This window comes from Rhinichthys klamathensis, unplaced genomic scaffold (assembly GCF_029890125.1).
Source record: "Rhinichthys klamathensis goyatoka isolate OS25496 unplaced genomic scaffold, OSU_Roscu_1.1 h1tg000003l_1, whole genome shotgun sequence".
Taxonomy (NCBI): domain Eukaryota; kingdom Metazoa; phylum Chordata; class Actinopteri; order Cypriniformes; family Leuciscidae; genus Rhinichthys; species Rhinichthys klamathensis.
The window spans coordinates 3,670,133-3,684,305 of record NW_026606556.1 but is presented as its reverse complement, the minus strand read 5'-3'; the positions used below and the strand labels follow the sequence as shown (position 1 = coordinate 3,684,305).

General features: G+C 39.5%; 1 protein-coding gene across 1 annotated transcript in view; it reads right to left on the bottom strand.

The window, feature by feature from the left end:
• The window catches only part of micu1 (mitochondrial calcium uptake 1), a 113,011-nt gene that overhangs the window by 17,321 nt on the left and 81,517 nt on the right, over positions 1 to 14,173 (bottom strand). The window contains exons 6-7 of the mRNA XM_056249709.1: positions 7,692 to 7,806; positions 2,855 to 2,937 (exon numbers count right to left, since the gene is read on the bottom strand). Coding sequence (XP_056105684.1) covers positions 2,855 to 2,937; positions 7,692 to 7,806 — 198 coding nt within the window. The remainder of the gene's footprint in view (positions 1 to 2,854; positions 2,938 to 7,691; positions 7,807 to 14,173) is intronic.

Genomic DNA, 14,173 nt, shown 5'->3' with positions numbered 1-14,173 from the left:
TATGTTATGCACTTTTTTTGTACTGACAGTCAAAGACATAAACAATTTAATGCATTCATTAATATTTTGCCCGTTGCGCCCTCTTGTGGCCTCAAGAGACCAGACAAAAGCTTTTTCAATCTAAATGAAATTATGCCTGTTAAAGCTGCTGTCCGTAGCTTTTTTTGGGTTAAAAATTATCCAAAATACATATTTGATAAAATACATAACCAGCCAGTGTTCAAAACTATCTGCTTGCCTTAGCTCGATGCAAAACGGTAAGCTTGTAATAATGTTTTTAATTTTAGTGGTACTGGTGGATTTCCGCGGGAGATTCGAGCATGTCTTTGCGTCATTACGTCACATCTGTACACATAAAGAAGGAGTCTCGGCTAGTATAAGCTATATTGAGTCATTACGTCACATCTGTACACATAAAGAAGGAGTCTCGGCTAGTATAAGCTATATTGCGTGTGAGGATGTTGGAGGTAGAGATTTATAGCCTTTTCTCACAGCACTTGATATAATTAAACTTATCAATTTGATGGCGGATCCAGAAAGGTTCAAACGACGATCATCATCAGTGACAATAACTAGAGACTCACCCGCTGTAAAATGCAAAAGACTTCGTTCGGACTTCGGAGTGGCTACAGAAAAAAAGAGACTGCAACCGGACCCATGCGAAAACAAGGATAATATCGGAAGGACATTACATGATGTAGTCACGCAATGCTTGCTGACGTTGTTAACATTAACAATTAGAGAACATAGTATAGCTACTTTGCACGGTTTTGCGTGAAATGATAACTTATAAGCGATTGTTAGATTTAATCAGCGCGATTTACTGCAATGTCAGAACCAGAACAAAAGTGAATGTTTCTTACTAGTTCAGATGACATTTCCCGGTGAAAATTCTTATGTTGGTCATACTTCCAAAAAGAATAATCTGTGATTCTGAATGACAATATCCACATCGGCGCGGTGACTGACAGCTGCACACTCTCCTCAAACACTGTGTTCATCCGCGCTGTGCCGTGTCGAGCGTGTTGAACCACAACCCACGTAAAGTTGATAATTCCGCGAATGACTGCAATTGCAGATTTCGAACAGAGATGGCGACAAAGAGGAAAAATGCCGGACTGCAGCTTTAAATGTGGAGCTAATAATATGACAAAATGATTTTGAATTTGAATTGTGTAAATTTGAATTATTTGCAAGTGTAATCAAAGAAAATTGAATTTTAGGTGGTAGTTTAAATAGTTCTGAATTAGATTTTTTTAAACGAATATTGAACATTTGAAATTTAACAAATTGAAATGTTTTTATGGCTGAATTTTATAGACATGTATTTTCAAACAGCTAGTTTTTTTGTTCTGAATTCTTATACTGCAAATATTCAGTTTAAAAAAATACAGATTCAAGTTTTCAAGATGAAGAAATTCGGAACTTCAAATTCAGTTTTCTAAAATTCCATCTCAAAAATTCAATCTCAAAAATTCAGATCTTACAGAAAGTAGGTCACAGGTCATCCACAGGGAAGAGTAGATGATCTCAGAAAAGTCGAACAGAGCATTTTGGCCAATTAGGGACTGCAGAAGTTTTCCAGTGGTGGTTCAAGGTTGCCACTCTCTGACTCTGATCATGAATCGCCCGGAGTGATTCTTAAACATGAATGATTTTGAGTTTATATGTTATAGGTTAGCGTTCTCAGCACGTGAGACATTTGTCTAAGCGGTCTCTAGTGTTTGTTTTAAAGTATATTATGTGTAAAATTGATTAGAACGCCACCGTGTCTACTACACAGACAGGACACGAGCGGCGCGATGCAACACAACACAGTGCTTGAAGCGACTGTTGCAAAAAGCTGGGACTAGGTCAGAAATAGGATGGGGAATCCGTGTGCTGTTGGGGGTTTCACGGGTCGCGTCGCACCGCTCGCGTCCGGTCTAGACTGCGTCGTACATGTAATGCCGCGTTCCAGGTAACCTGTAACACGTGTTTTTCCAACCTTATACTCGTGAAAGTGCACTGGAACGGCAGTCAAACCCGTGACTGAGAACGCTAACCTATAACATATAAACTCAAAATCATTCATGTTTAAGAATCACTCCGGGCGATTCATGATCAGAGTCAGAGAGTGGCAACCTCTTGAACCACCACTGGAAAACTTCTGCAGTCCCTAATTGGCCAAAATGCTCTGTTCGACTTTTCTGAGATCATCTACTCTTCCCTGTGGATGACCTGTGACCTACTTTCTGTAAAATCAGAATTTTTGAGATTGAATTTTTGAGATTGAATTTTAGAAAACTGAATTTGAAGTTCCGAATTTCTTCATCTTGAAAACTTGAATCTGTATTTTTTTAAACTGAATATTTGCAGTATAAGAATTCAGAAAAAAAAACCTAGTTGCTTGAAAATACATGTCTATAAAATTCAGCCATAAAAACATTTCAATTTGTTAAATTTCAAATGTTCAATATTCGTTTAAAAAAAAATCTAATTCAGAACTATTTAAACTACCACCTAAAATTCAATTTTGTTAGATTACAATTCAAATTCAAATCATTTTGTCATATTATTAGCTCCATAGTTAAATTCGAACATAATTCTCATATTAGTCATATTTAAGTATAAAATTAAAATTTAGTTTTTCAGCCATTTTGACAGACCTACTTCACAACACGACCTTGTTTCTGCAACAACTTTCTGCAAGTTTCCTACAACGTCTAACAAGTTTATGTGGCGTAGGATTTCAAACCACATATGGATGTAGGTTGACACAGATTTGTAAAAATCACACTGTTAACACTTATGATTGGCTTCCAAAAGGATATGCACAAAAATCGGATTTGGTCTGTCTTTTGTGTTCACTTACTTGCTCAAACTCCTCAAGGTCGACTTCTCCATCTCCATTCAAGTCAAACATCTTGAAAGCAATTTCAAAGTTCCTCTGAGGAGCTGCAGAGAGAAGAAACAGAGGATTTGCAACCCAAAGGTATCACACCACGTACTTTCACTTACACATAATGGCTATTTCTGCATTTCTTAAAAGGTGCATTAAGCAAAAAAAAAAAAAAGGCTGTTGAATAGTGAATCGGACCGAACACCAAAAAACACTGGTAGCCAATCAGCAGTAAGGGGCGTATACAGGCATAATGGGGGAGGAACAACTATAGAAAGAGAGAGATGGTGGAGAAAATACAAAAGAGGAAAAGGCCAGGGGAATATAACTTTAAAAAGAAGGGTTACGATCAGGCAAGAGGTAATATTGGAGAAGCTTTCCAGCGCTGGAGAGACCTGAAAACTGTTTTATTTCTTCTCGCTACACGAGTAATGTTGGTTTTGCTGTGTCTCACAGAACTAAGATATGCTGTCTTTTGCTTGAATACACTCATGTGATCTTCGCTTGTTTGTTCATTGGATTATTATTACTATAAGCCTGGGACATCTTAGGGTGTACTCACACTAGCCAGTTTGAACCGTGCCCGAGTGCGTTTGACCACCAAAGCGCGGTTCGTTTGACTAGTGTGAGTGCTCCGAACCGTGCCCGGGCGCGGCTCGATTAGCCGACCCTGGCCCGCTTGGAAGAGGTGGGCCAGAGCAAGGTTCAGTTGGACTCGGCCGCGGTTCGCATGCAGTGTGAGCGCTAACCGTGCTGGAGCACGGAACAGGACGCGTGACGTCATGGTTTTGCGACGCTCCAAAACCAACACAGTCCGTAATCAAAGCTGCAAAAACCTTGCTGCACTTCAGCTGGTACCTTGCAAACCTCCTCATACGAGCAGCACGATTACGTGAAAATTTTCGCGCCACTAAGGCGACGCATCTGTTTAACAACAGGCTGTGAGAGGGCTGTGGACCACCGTGGACCAAACGACACAAAATTATCCACAAAGAAAACAGAGCGATGGACTCCATTGTGTTCAGAGAGCGCCGCTCTTCTTGTTTATCCCGAAACCGTCGCACGCACCATAATGACGTAAGCGTGCTCCGGCACGAATGCTGAAACCCTATGTGAGTGCAGGCCAGAGGGGGAGTGGGGAGGGGGGACAATCGTACTCGGGCCCGGTTCATGGCAACCGTGCCTAGTGTGAGTACACCCTTAACCGCCTCCATCGCCCGATTCAAGCATCTAAATTTGTCTGAAAAGTGAGATAACATACTCCCTAATATATGTTTTTTCTTTTGGTTTCCCCTTTTAGTGATTGCTTTGACCCCTTAATCTTGTCACATTTGTAATATTAGTTAGCCTACTTGGATTACTGTGATATGTAGGGAGCTGCTCATGAAAACAGTGTTTGTTTTTTGAGATGGAAGGGATGACTTTGCCGTCGAAAGGAGTAGAGGAGCTAAATAACAAGATTCGACCTGAATTATTACAGTAACACAAATTGCATTCACATATTGATTAGAGCCCGACCGATATGGATTTTTGGGGGCCGATGCCGATACCGATATTAGGGAGTAAAAAAAGCCTGATACCGATATATCGGCCGATATTATTTATGTGTATATTATAATACAGTAGCAATATTATTTATGTGTATTATAGTACAGTATACCAGTCAAAAGTTTGGACACTTTCCTATTGGTGTGTACAAACTTTTGATGGGTACTTTACACAGTAGCTATAAACAGAATAAATATATTTTATAAACACGTTTTGCAATGATCACTCACATGTGGTAATCAAACACTTGTGTGACACAGATATGTAATGGAGGCAGGGGGAATGATAGAATGAGAATTATACAGCTGAGCTGTAACCAAACTAGTTTGCATTACATGTTATTTTATATTATATTATATTATATTCTAAATACTGTTGCATAATCTTCTTCACTAACGACTTTGTCTTTTAATTTAGTCATAACTAGTATCAATAAATATATAAAGTGTCACTGACAAAACCTTATTATCTTCTATTTTTACTCTTAATTCCTCTAATCTCTACCAGTGGAGGAAGAACTCAGATCTTTTTACTAAAGTAAAATTAATAATATCATAATGAAAACGTTTTTAAATATGTACAGTAGCCTACTTTTATACTATTTTAAATAATTAGTAAGCAAAATGTAGCCTACTAAACGTGAAACTAGGCTACTCTTAATGCAAAATGGCCCTATATAAAGTGTTATAATTATATACATTTTTGGAATATTGCTTGATGTTGTAACGTAGCGTTATCAGGCAGAATGAGCTTTAACACGGTGTCTACACGGCCGTTACTGCTCGCGTCGCAACAGTTTACCCTGACAAAGCAGAATCAGTTTACTGTCGGAGATCAATCGCGCCACGCATTTTAATCAAAGTTTCATCAACCAATTGCCTTAATAAATAAGAAGTAGGCCTTAATATAGCAGACAATATAATCAGGACTTCTCAGCTGCGCGCTTGCAATAGTCACAAAGATCACATACGTGACAGAGGCTGGTAGCAGAGAAATCAATTCTGGGAATTACACTGCGCAAATCACAAGTAGGCTACTACCCACCGGATGAAGAAGGGTTGGCTCTCAGTCTCCACAGGCTACATAAAATATTCATTTTATTTTATTTTATTTTTCGTGTTCGCATTTATGAGGAAAAAACAATGTTACAGACGCGACAGTTCAGCACTACGGACGTGAGCGCTCTGAAAGCGGCACTAAAATATGCTTTGAAACTTTCACATAGACATCAAACAGACAGCACAAAACCTTTCGTTTCAATGTGAATTTCGTTTTGTATTAATTGTATCTTAATTTTAATCAATGTTTCATCAACCATTTGCCTGGATTTAATTTATAAGAAGTAAATTTAGCAGACGATAGATAATCTCGACACGGAGGCGCCTGCGGGTGAACTGGAGCTCGTCTCATGAACCGAAACTCAGCGTATAGACCTGAGAATTGAAATATATCTATATTGAAATGTCTACTTTTAAACAGAACAATTCAAAACGAAAGACAGACAGACTCATGTAATCGTATGAAATGTGCATTTCTCTCTGGCACGCGTTCACTGAAGATCGCGAGTCAGCATCGTCAACTTCATCTTTGGCTGACATTGACTGAAAACACTTGTTTATTAATAAACAATTAAAATGTCTCCTTGCTATATTTGTTGTATTCATAATCATTACTTTTGCCAGTTCTTGTGACAGCTTTTAGGTGCTTTATTGACAGCGCCACCCTTACATGAATCACCGCATCCGCATTTTTTTAAATATTCATTTATCGGCCATTATAAATGCCGATACCGATAGTTAGGAAAATGCCTAAAATCGGCCGATAATATCGGCCCGCCGATATATCGGTCGGCCTCTAATATTGATGACATCATACCCTCGGGCGGCAGGCACAGCAGAATCCACCATAGCCATTGCCTGTGTACGTGAATGTGGGGGCGGAGGCATCAAGATAGGGGTGTGTTAATTTTGGGTTGGGGCGTGTTTGTTTTGGTGATTTCAAATATCAACTGTGTTTACCAGAAATTGCTTACTGCACCTTTATTGGTTAAAAATCTAATTATCAATAATTTTTCCACTTGTGACAAGCCGGGCGGGGCCGAGAGCCTGGGGAACGGAGCAAGGCCGGTGGTGTGAGCGTTAATGAGCATCACCACACAGGTCTCCAGTCTCATGGAGGAGCTCAGGAAGGATAAAAGGAGGAGTGACGACAGTGAAGGACGATAGAAGACCAGGTCTGGGACATTTATGTTGTTGTTTTTGTTTTAGTTTAGCGACAGTCATCTGTAAGGGGCTACCACTTTACTTTATTTTTGTTGTTTGTTTATTTTGGGATTAAAGATATGTTTAACGTTCGCAAGTTCCCGCCTGCTTCTTCCCATAGCCTTTAAATGTCATTACAACACTAAATAAAGTATTAAAGTAATTTTGACCAAAATATCACTCCACGATCTCCACTCACGTCAGGTGAAGTTTTCGGTATATCAGCGGCCTGATAAAAGCTGTATAATCCTACATAAGGGTGGTCCATTGGTTAGGCCTGGGACACACTAAATCTTAATCGATTTTAAAACCGTGGGAGACCATAGACACAAGGACAGTTTCAACTGATTGACACACACACTAGACGATGTGTCCAGACCGAGAGACCACACACCTGCCGATTGTAGAAACGATTTCACAGTGGAAGTTCCACAGACACGAGATCTCACAGAAAACTTGTGTGATCAAACGTGACTTCAGAAGAAAAATAAATAAGGAGGACTCGCTTGTTTCATCCAACTCCATTGCAAAATGGGCCCATGCCTTTTCCTTGTTGGCCCTGTTGTGATGGTTCTTGCACTACACATTATAAAGGCACTCGTACTGTTGCCAAATATGTAAGTCGACCTTCTTCCTCAATTTTCCACTTTCGTGACATGTTTGTGGCTGTCATGTTTCAGCTATAGAAGCACGCACCATCCGATTGGTGAAGCTTGCTCACTCTCATTGGCTATTGTGGGTATCCCGTCGGAGGAAGCCCGATCAAGAGTCGTAAATATCAAATATTGGATCGGGGAGGCTCCGACTCAATCGGGAGCAGTAAAATAATCTTAATTACAGCACACAATCGAGGATTTTTGAGGACAATTCTCGAATCGGGCTACGCCCCCCGATCAGTTTGGGGGGTGCAAATCGGGCCCAAAATCGGGTTTAAAATTTTTCAGTATTAGCCAAACAAAAAGTGATACAAAAGAGATACAGACAGAGACTCAGAGACTTACTGGAGAGGACGGTTGTGAGGAAGATGTAGTCAGAGAAAGAGATGAGTCCACACTCCCCCAGTGTGTAGAAAATGCTGTCCTCGTCTGCAAACCTCTCCCTGTCCTGAGAGATCTTCTGTAGGTGGCCAGAGAGAAACAGAGGAGAGAGAGTCAGCAATGCTTCTGTGGAGCACCATATAGTGCATCTGAGTTCTGTTTAAGAGCTGAGCTCCACAGAGTCTGAACAGAGAAGCGGATACAAGGGAACTAGCATGCTAACACTGCACAGTACAATCATGCAAGTGATGCAGTCATACAAGACACAAGCAAAAGAGAGAACAACATGAAAAGATCATTAAAGCAGACATTTCAGAAGTGTCACTTATCAACAGCACATGAGATGGGATTGGGACATGAGATTGTTTCAAAACCAAGTGAGCTGCCTACCTAGACGGCATTTTTTGGCATGGTCAAACAATCAAATCAAGGGGTCGCCATCGTAGATCTCTCTCAATGTTTAAATCAAGTGGATTGTCTAGCTTAAACAACATTTTTGAGCACCATATTTGAGGCCAAATGTCTGACCAAAGTAGATTTCCTGCCTAAATAGGCATCATATGAATGTGCAAATGCTCAAATTAAGAGGGGTTTCTACAACATTTTGGTCATCGGAGAAGCATTTGAATCAAGGGGTTATGCACATTTTCATCATCATATGTGTGTTTAAATGTTCAAATCAAGAGAGTTGACCATCTAAACTGCAGTTCTTAACATCGTAGGTGCATACCTAACAGCATGTGATAATGGTGCCTGTGATGCTCAACAATGTTGTCTAGGTAACCAGCTCTGATATTGAACAACAACACAGTAAACCACAGATTTGGCTTCACAAATCGCAAGATCACACTGTATTAGTCATTTCTGCAGTAAACTGGTTCACATTCTATGAGCATGTGCGAAGGTGACTCCACAGTGGTGTGAACACAGTTTTCTACCTGTTTTTGACATAGAAAGACACAGAAAATGTACTCATTAGGACCCTCAAGTGTGAAAGTACAAACACAAATACTGTACGCACACACACAAATAGCATGCCAGAGTTCAGCTTTCTGCCGATTTATTGTTACCTCTGTCTGGGGTGGTTCCCATCAGTGTGTTGTGGGGAAGAGAGAACGGATTAAAACAACCTGACCATTGGCGCAGACAATCAGGCCCACCACCACACGCCATAACATACATCCAATTCCAGCCATTTTCACTTCATGCTAACACACATTTATGCAGCGTCCCACACATACTTCCCACTCTTCCTCTGTGGCAACATGATACAAGCTGATAACACATGATACATGCCTCCATATTCACCGAAGCATCAGTAATCAAAAACAGAAAATTAGATTTCCCTCTGAACCTCCTATTAGCGGTGTTCGCTAATGCTAGCATTGCTACTGCCATTACTTAAACCCCTTCACCGAATTTTTGCATGTCTTTGAAATACCAATTTCAACATTCTGCAAATATCTGTCAAACATTTTTGTATAATGACACTGTGCTAGTTGTCATTCGTATCACTCTTTCTCACCAAATAATATAATAATTTGAACTCAACTGTTGAAATCACACGACCAACCAAATACCACTCACTTTATCTTAATAAATAAAGTCATTTTGACCAAAATATTTTAAATGATTTCCACTCACATCAAGTGAATATTCCAGTAATACCGTTGGCCTAATAAAAGCTGTATAATCCTACATAAGGGTGGTCCATCCTCATGGTGGCCGCCATGTTGAAATCACATGCTACTCACTTTATCTTCGTAACTTCCCTATTACCCCATGCTTCTAGGTTGCAGAATAAACTACTGGGTGAAAAACACGCCTGTGAATAATAACTTCTGACTTTTGCGTGATGCACACCAATATGTGTTAGTATTAAGTCTATTTGAATCAGTATTTCATGTCCAGTTATTAAGTAGCATTTTAATTATTCAGCCAATCCTGATCACCCTGTCAGGGTTTATTTAAAAGCTGACTGCATGGCACACTATTGTTTACTAATTAAATCTGCGCCACTTTTGCTGTGTGTACATGAATGCTACCTCAACTTGTGTGTTGAGGAGAGGTGTGATATTACTAATTGTTTTCATACCATTGAATTTGACCACATGGAGGGTCAAGCGTGTGCATTGGGGACAAGGTAAACACAGGTTATTTTTGTAGCGGCTCTGAAACTAGTCAGAGTGGGAATACGCTCAAGCAGCTAGCAGATGTGGCGGTTGACGCTGACAAAAGCAAATGTGTGTGTGTGTGTGTTTGTGTGGGCTAATAAGCTCCGGGCACACTGTGTCCCTGTTGTCACCTTCAGAGACACTCAAGAGACGCTCAAGAGACGCAGTCTTACCCAACATTAGTAGTGCAGGTGTCAAACACACTGGCATTTCAGTACAAAACTATAGCCGCTTTTCTACAGTCTCTGGAATCCACAATCTCAATGTAGACATATTGTCAACATATGATAACGTTTTTGTTTTATACATTTATCTTTTACCCATGACATTGACGGAATTTTCCAGCTTTCTGTGTTTCCACTGTTATATGGTAGAGAGCGCTATTATACATCTTCTGAAAGAGTACAGAATCTCTCGATCAAAACATAGGCAAAAAAAAAAGTAGAAACAAGCGATAGCAAATGTAAGCAGATGCATATGTAAAATAAAATAAAAAACTGCCTAATGTTACTGAATGAAATGTCGACCCAGGACATTTCTTTTTCAAACGTTCTTTTTTTCTTTTGATTTCTTATTTTTATTTTGTATGTTCAACAAATTATTCTGGGGGCCATAAAACTTTTTTCTTTTGGCTTGGAAACTTTTTAAAAATGCTGGCTGACAACTTTTTTGGGAAAAAGTGTTCAATTCCATATTCATTTTTACCTGTGATATCAAAAAACGGTAGCCTGGATGCCAGCCCGAACCCCGCCCACAACATTTTTTGGTCGGGAACTTCGGTCTGGACTTGATCCATTGAGGAGTAATTATGATCGGTTCAGAAATGGTCGGCCAATCAAATTGCCAGGGCGGGCTTTATACGATGATGGACAGATGATCTGCAGTTACGTAATCATCACATTATCAAAGAGCGCTTGGGTTGAACTGGTTTCCCTCAGAGATGACTGCAGCTGGAGAATTGAGATGTATAGATCCCGCTATCGCGTCTGTCGTAAAAGAAATCGACAGCGCATTCATTTTAAATTACGAACAGAGAACTGCAATCAAGGCATTTGTCGATCGGAAAGATGTGTTTGCTGTCCTTCCTGCGGGATTCGGCAAAAGTTTAATTTATCAGCTGGCTCCGATGGTCGCTAAGAAGATGGGACGCAATGAAAACCCTGTGGTCGTTGTGGTTTCTCCTTTGGTCGCACTCATGGAGGACCAAGTAAAAGAAGCAACACATTATTTTACTACTTCTTCCAGCGTGGGTGTAGTTGAGTTCTGTTGACAATTTGCGTAGCTCATTAAAAAAAAAACTTACTGCGTTGCTCTGATTGGTTGTAGGTCTATCCAATTGAGTGCAGAGGTTTTTTTTTCCTGGTTCGGTTAAGACACGCCTTATAATCAAAGCCCTATGGAGCAGTATCAGACTCACATTCTGACTAGAATATGAGTATGACGAAGTCAGGCTAAAAAATCGGTATAATTCATGGTGAAATTTCATTGGAATTTCTCCATGTTTTTTTCAGAATATCATCTGAAATTCTGTGGTATCATAACACTTATGAAAGGGCGCCCAGCAGGACGTGTGTTTAAATCACGCCGAACTCTATGTGCGGAGATGCCATGAGCATGGAGAGGAGGTGAACCTTCTCAGACAGTCGTCTGAATGGAAGAAAGGATGTGGGTGGTGAAGCAAACGAGAAAGAAACAGAGCTGTGAAAAGCTTTTAAGCAGTCATCTCCAGCCAGAGAAACAGGAGACATATTCAGAGCTCACATACCTCTCATTGGTGCTCATATCAAACTGGGCATGAAAGGTTTTGTCTAGGCTGCTTCACACTTGATTTGAATTCTTAAATTAACTTTTTTTTTTTTATTAAGGGGCAATAGCTGACACATAAAGCTCATTTTATAAGATTGTTTTAGCTACTCTCACCCCTGAGACAGTAAATACAGATATCTGACAGCTGAAGGTCACTGCAGAAGCTCTAAGCTCAAACTAAACGCATAACTAGATTAGAATAGAACATCATGCTATTTTATGACGAATATAGCAAACACAAAAACATCAACAACACAGTCATTCACTGCTGGCCTAGGGGATTTTTTGCTCTATTTTTTCCCCTAGTTCTTTTAAATAAAGGAGATATTGCCATAATGGAAAGAATCGACTTGTATAATACACTGATTTATTCAAGTTTGTTCTCCAGGTTTAACCATCTAAATAACACTTGGTTCTGGTTTCGAGATGCAAAGTATGTGAGCTTTCCAAAGGCCACTTCTTCTAAGGAGCATTTGCTGTTAATCTTATCAATGAAATTACAGAAAAGAGCTTGTTGATGAAAGTTTTTTTTTTCATTTAATCAATGATAATAAAGAGGGGTTGCTTTAAGATAATGAAAGTGCCAATTACGCTCATTTACAGGTTCATAATTCTACTAGAACAGTGGTTCCCAACCCTGGTCACTGAGTACCCCCCAACAGTACACATTTTTTTACACACCATTTCAGGTGTTGAAGTCTCCACTAATGAGCTGATGAGTTGAATAAGGTGCGTTTGATCAGAGTTGGGGGTACTCCATGACAAGGGTAAGGAAATACTGTTCTAGAATATGTTTAAATGATTTAATGTTAAAAAAAGTTAATTCTATTATGATTTACACTATTGCAGCACCTGTTTTCACCCTCTGTATGAATGCTCTGTTTTAATATTGGTCTCTTTAAAACCCGCCTTCCGCCACTCCAAGTCTGTTGTAATTGGTCTACCACTTAAAGCGTGCGTCGGGTTTGTAACGCCCATTACCTTAACTCCCAAGTATCATGCCCGGAGGCTTCATGAGGTGCTGTAAATACTACTGTAACTACACTAACTGTGGCGTCAGTTTTGCTGTTTCAGTTTGAGCCAGAGTTCGATAATGACAGTCAAGAAGAACAAGCTGATCGACCCAAACCTCCTTTGCAACAAAAGGTTGTGGTTTTAATGCTGAGCAATAGCGTTTAAAATGTCAACGTAAATGTGGTTTTGACAAAGTGATAAACTCACAGTAAATCACTGAAAATAATGGCAGGACTACAGACCAGGCATTTAACGCAGGTGTTTTCTGTTAGAGAGATTCACTCCGTTTGGCATGGACTTTGTGCTTTGTAACTTTGCAGATCGTTTAAATGCATAAACAGTTGTATTACAAACTAAAGGAAAGGAGAAAATCCAGAAAGAGTTGATTCAGCTGATCCAACAACAGTACGTTGGGTATTGACACACTTGAGCTGAAAGAGCTGAACAGCAGTTTGAACCACTTTGCTAATTAGCTTACTCAAACACATCTTATATGATATTAATCAGACATATCCACAACATAAATGTACTATATCCAATTACATTTGCACCAATGATGAAGTGAAAAATGTGCGACACATATTGCAATATGCATCTCCAGTCTTTAAAGTGTTAGGAAACTAGTACTAGAAACTTAAGTCTCTAGTAAAATGCATGCTTGCAGGACATCACTTGTACTTAAAAATTGTGGTTCCCTTACAAGTTACGCTGGATTACTTTTAATTGGGAATTGTTCAGGAATCCATATGAGTGTCAGGGTAACCAGACATGCCATAATATGAGGCATCATAGCAAATAAATGTTAAAGTTTCTACTCAATATGTCTGAGATTCTTGACCCGCCCATATTTAACTTTCATTTAAAGGAGACCTAATATGCAAAATTCACTTTTATATAGTTTTTGAACAAAACTATGAGTCTGCAGTATCTGTATTGTTGTTTGGTTCATATCAACAGCATTTACAGCTGTAGGTACTGTATATTACTCTGCTGTCACTTTAATACACAGATCTAATATACACACGTGATTTCTTTCCCTGTTGTTTACATTCACAGACATAACAGACTGTGTTTATGTGAACTTTGTGTGTTTTTGACATGACCTTGTGTGTATTTGATAGTTTAGGTGCAATAAGATATGAAAGAGAACTTAGTTTAAAACTCACAGGAAGCTCCAGCTAACATCCAGCTTTCTGTCCGGATGCTTTGGATGTGTGCGTTTAGAAAACCATATATCAGAAGTTTAAACTAATATGGCTTTAAAATTTTCGTTTTTGGCAGAGTATCCAAGGCACGAGATGTAAAGGCTCCGCCCTCTTCTAGATAGTGTGTGGGGAGCAGCAGCTCATTGGCATTTAAAGATACACGCACTAAAACAGCATGTTTTTGAAATAAATGATTTTTGGGGTATTTTTAGCTTAAAACTCACAGACACATTCTGGGGAAGCCTGA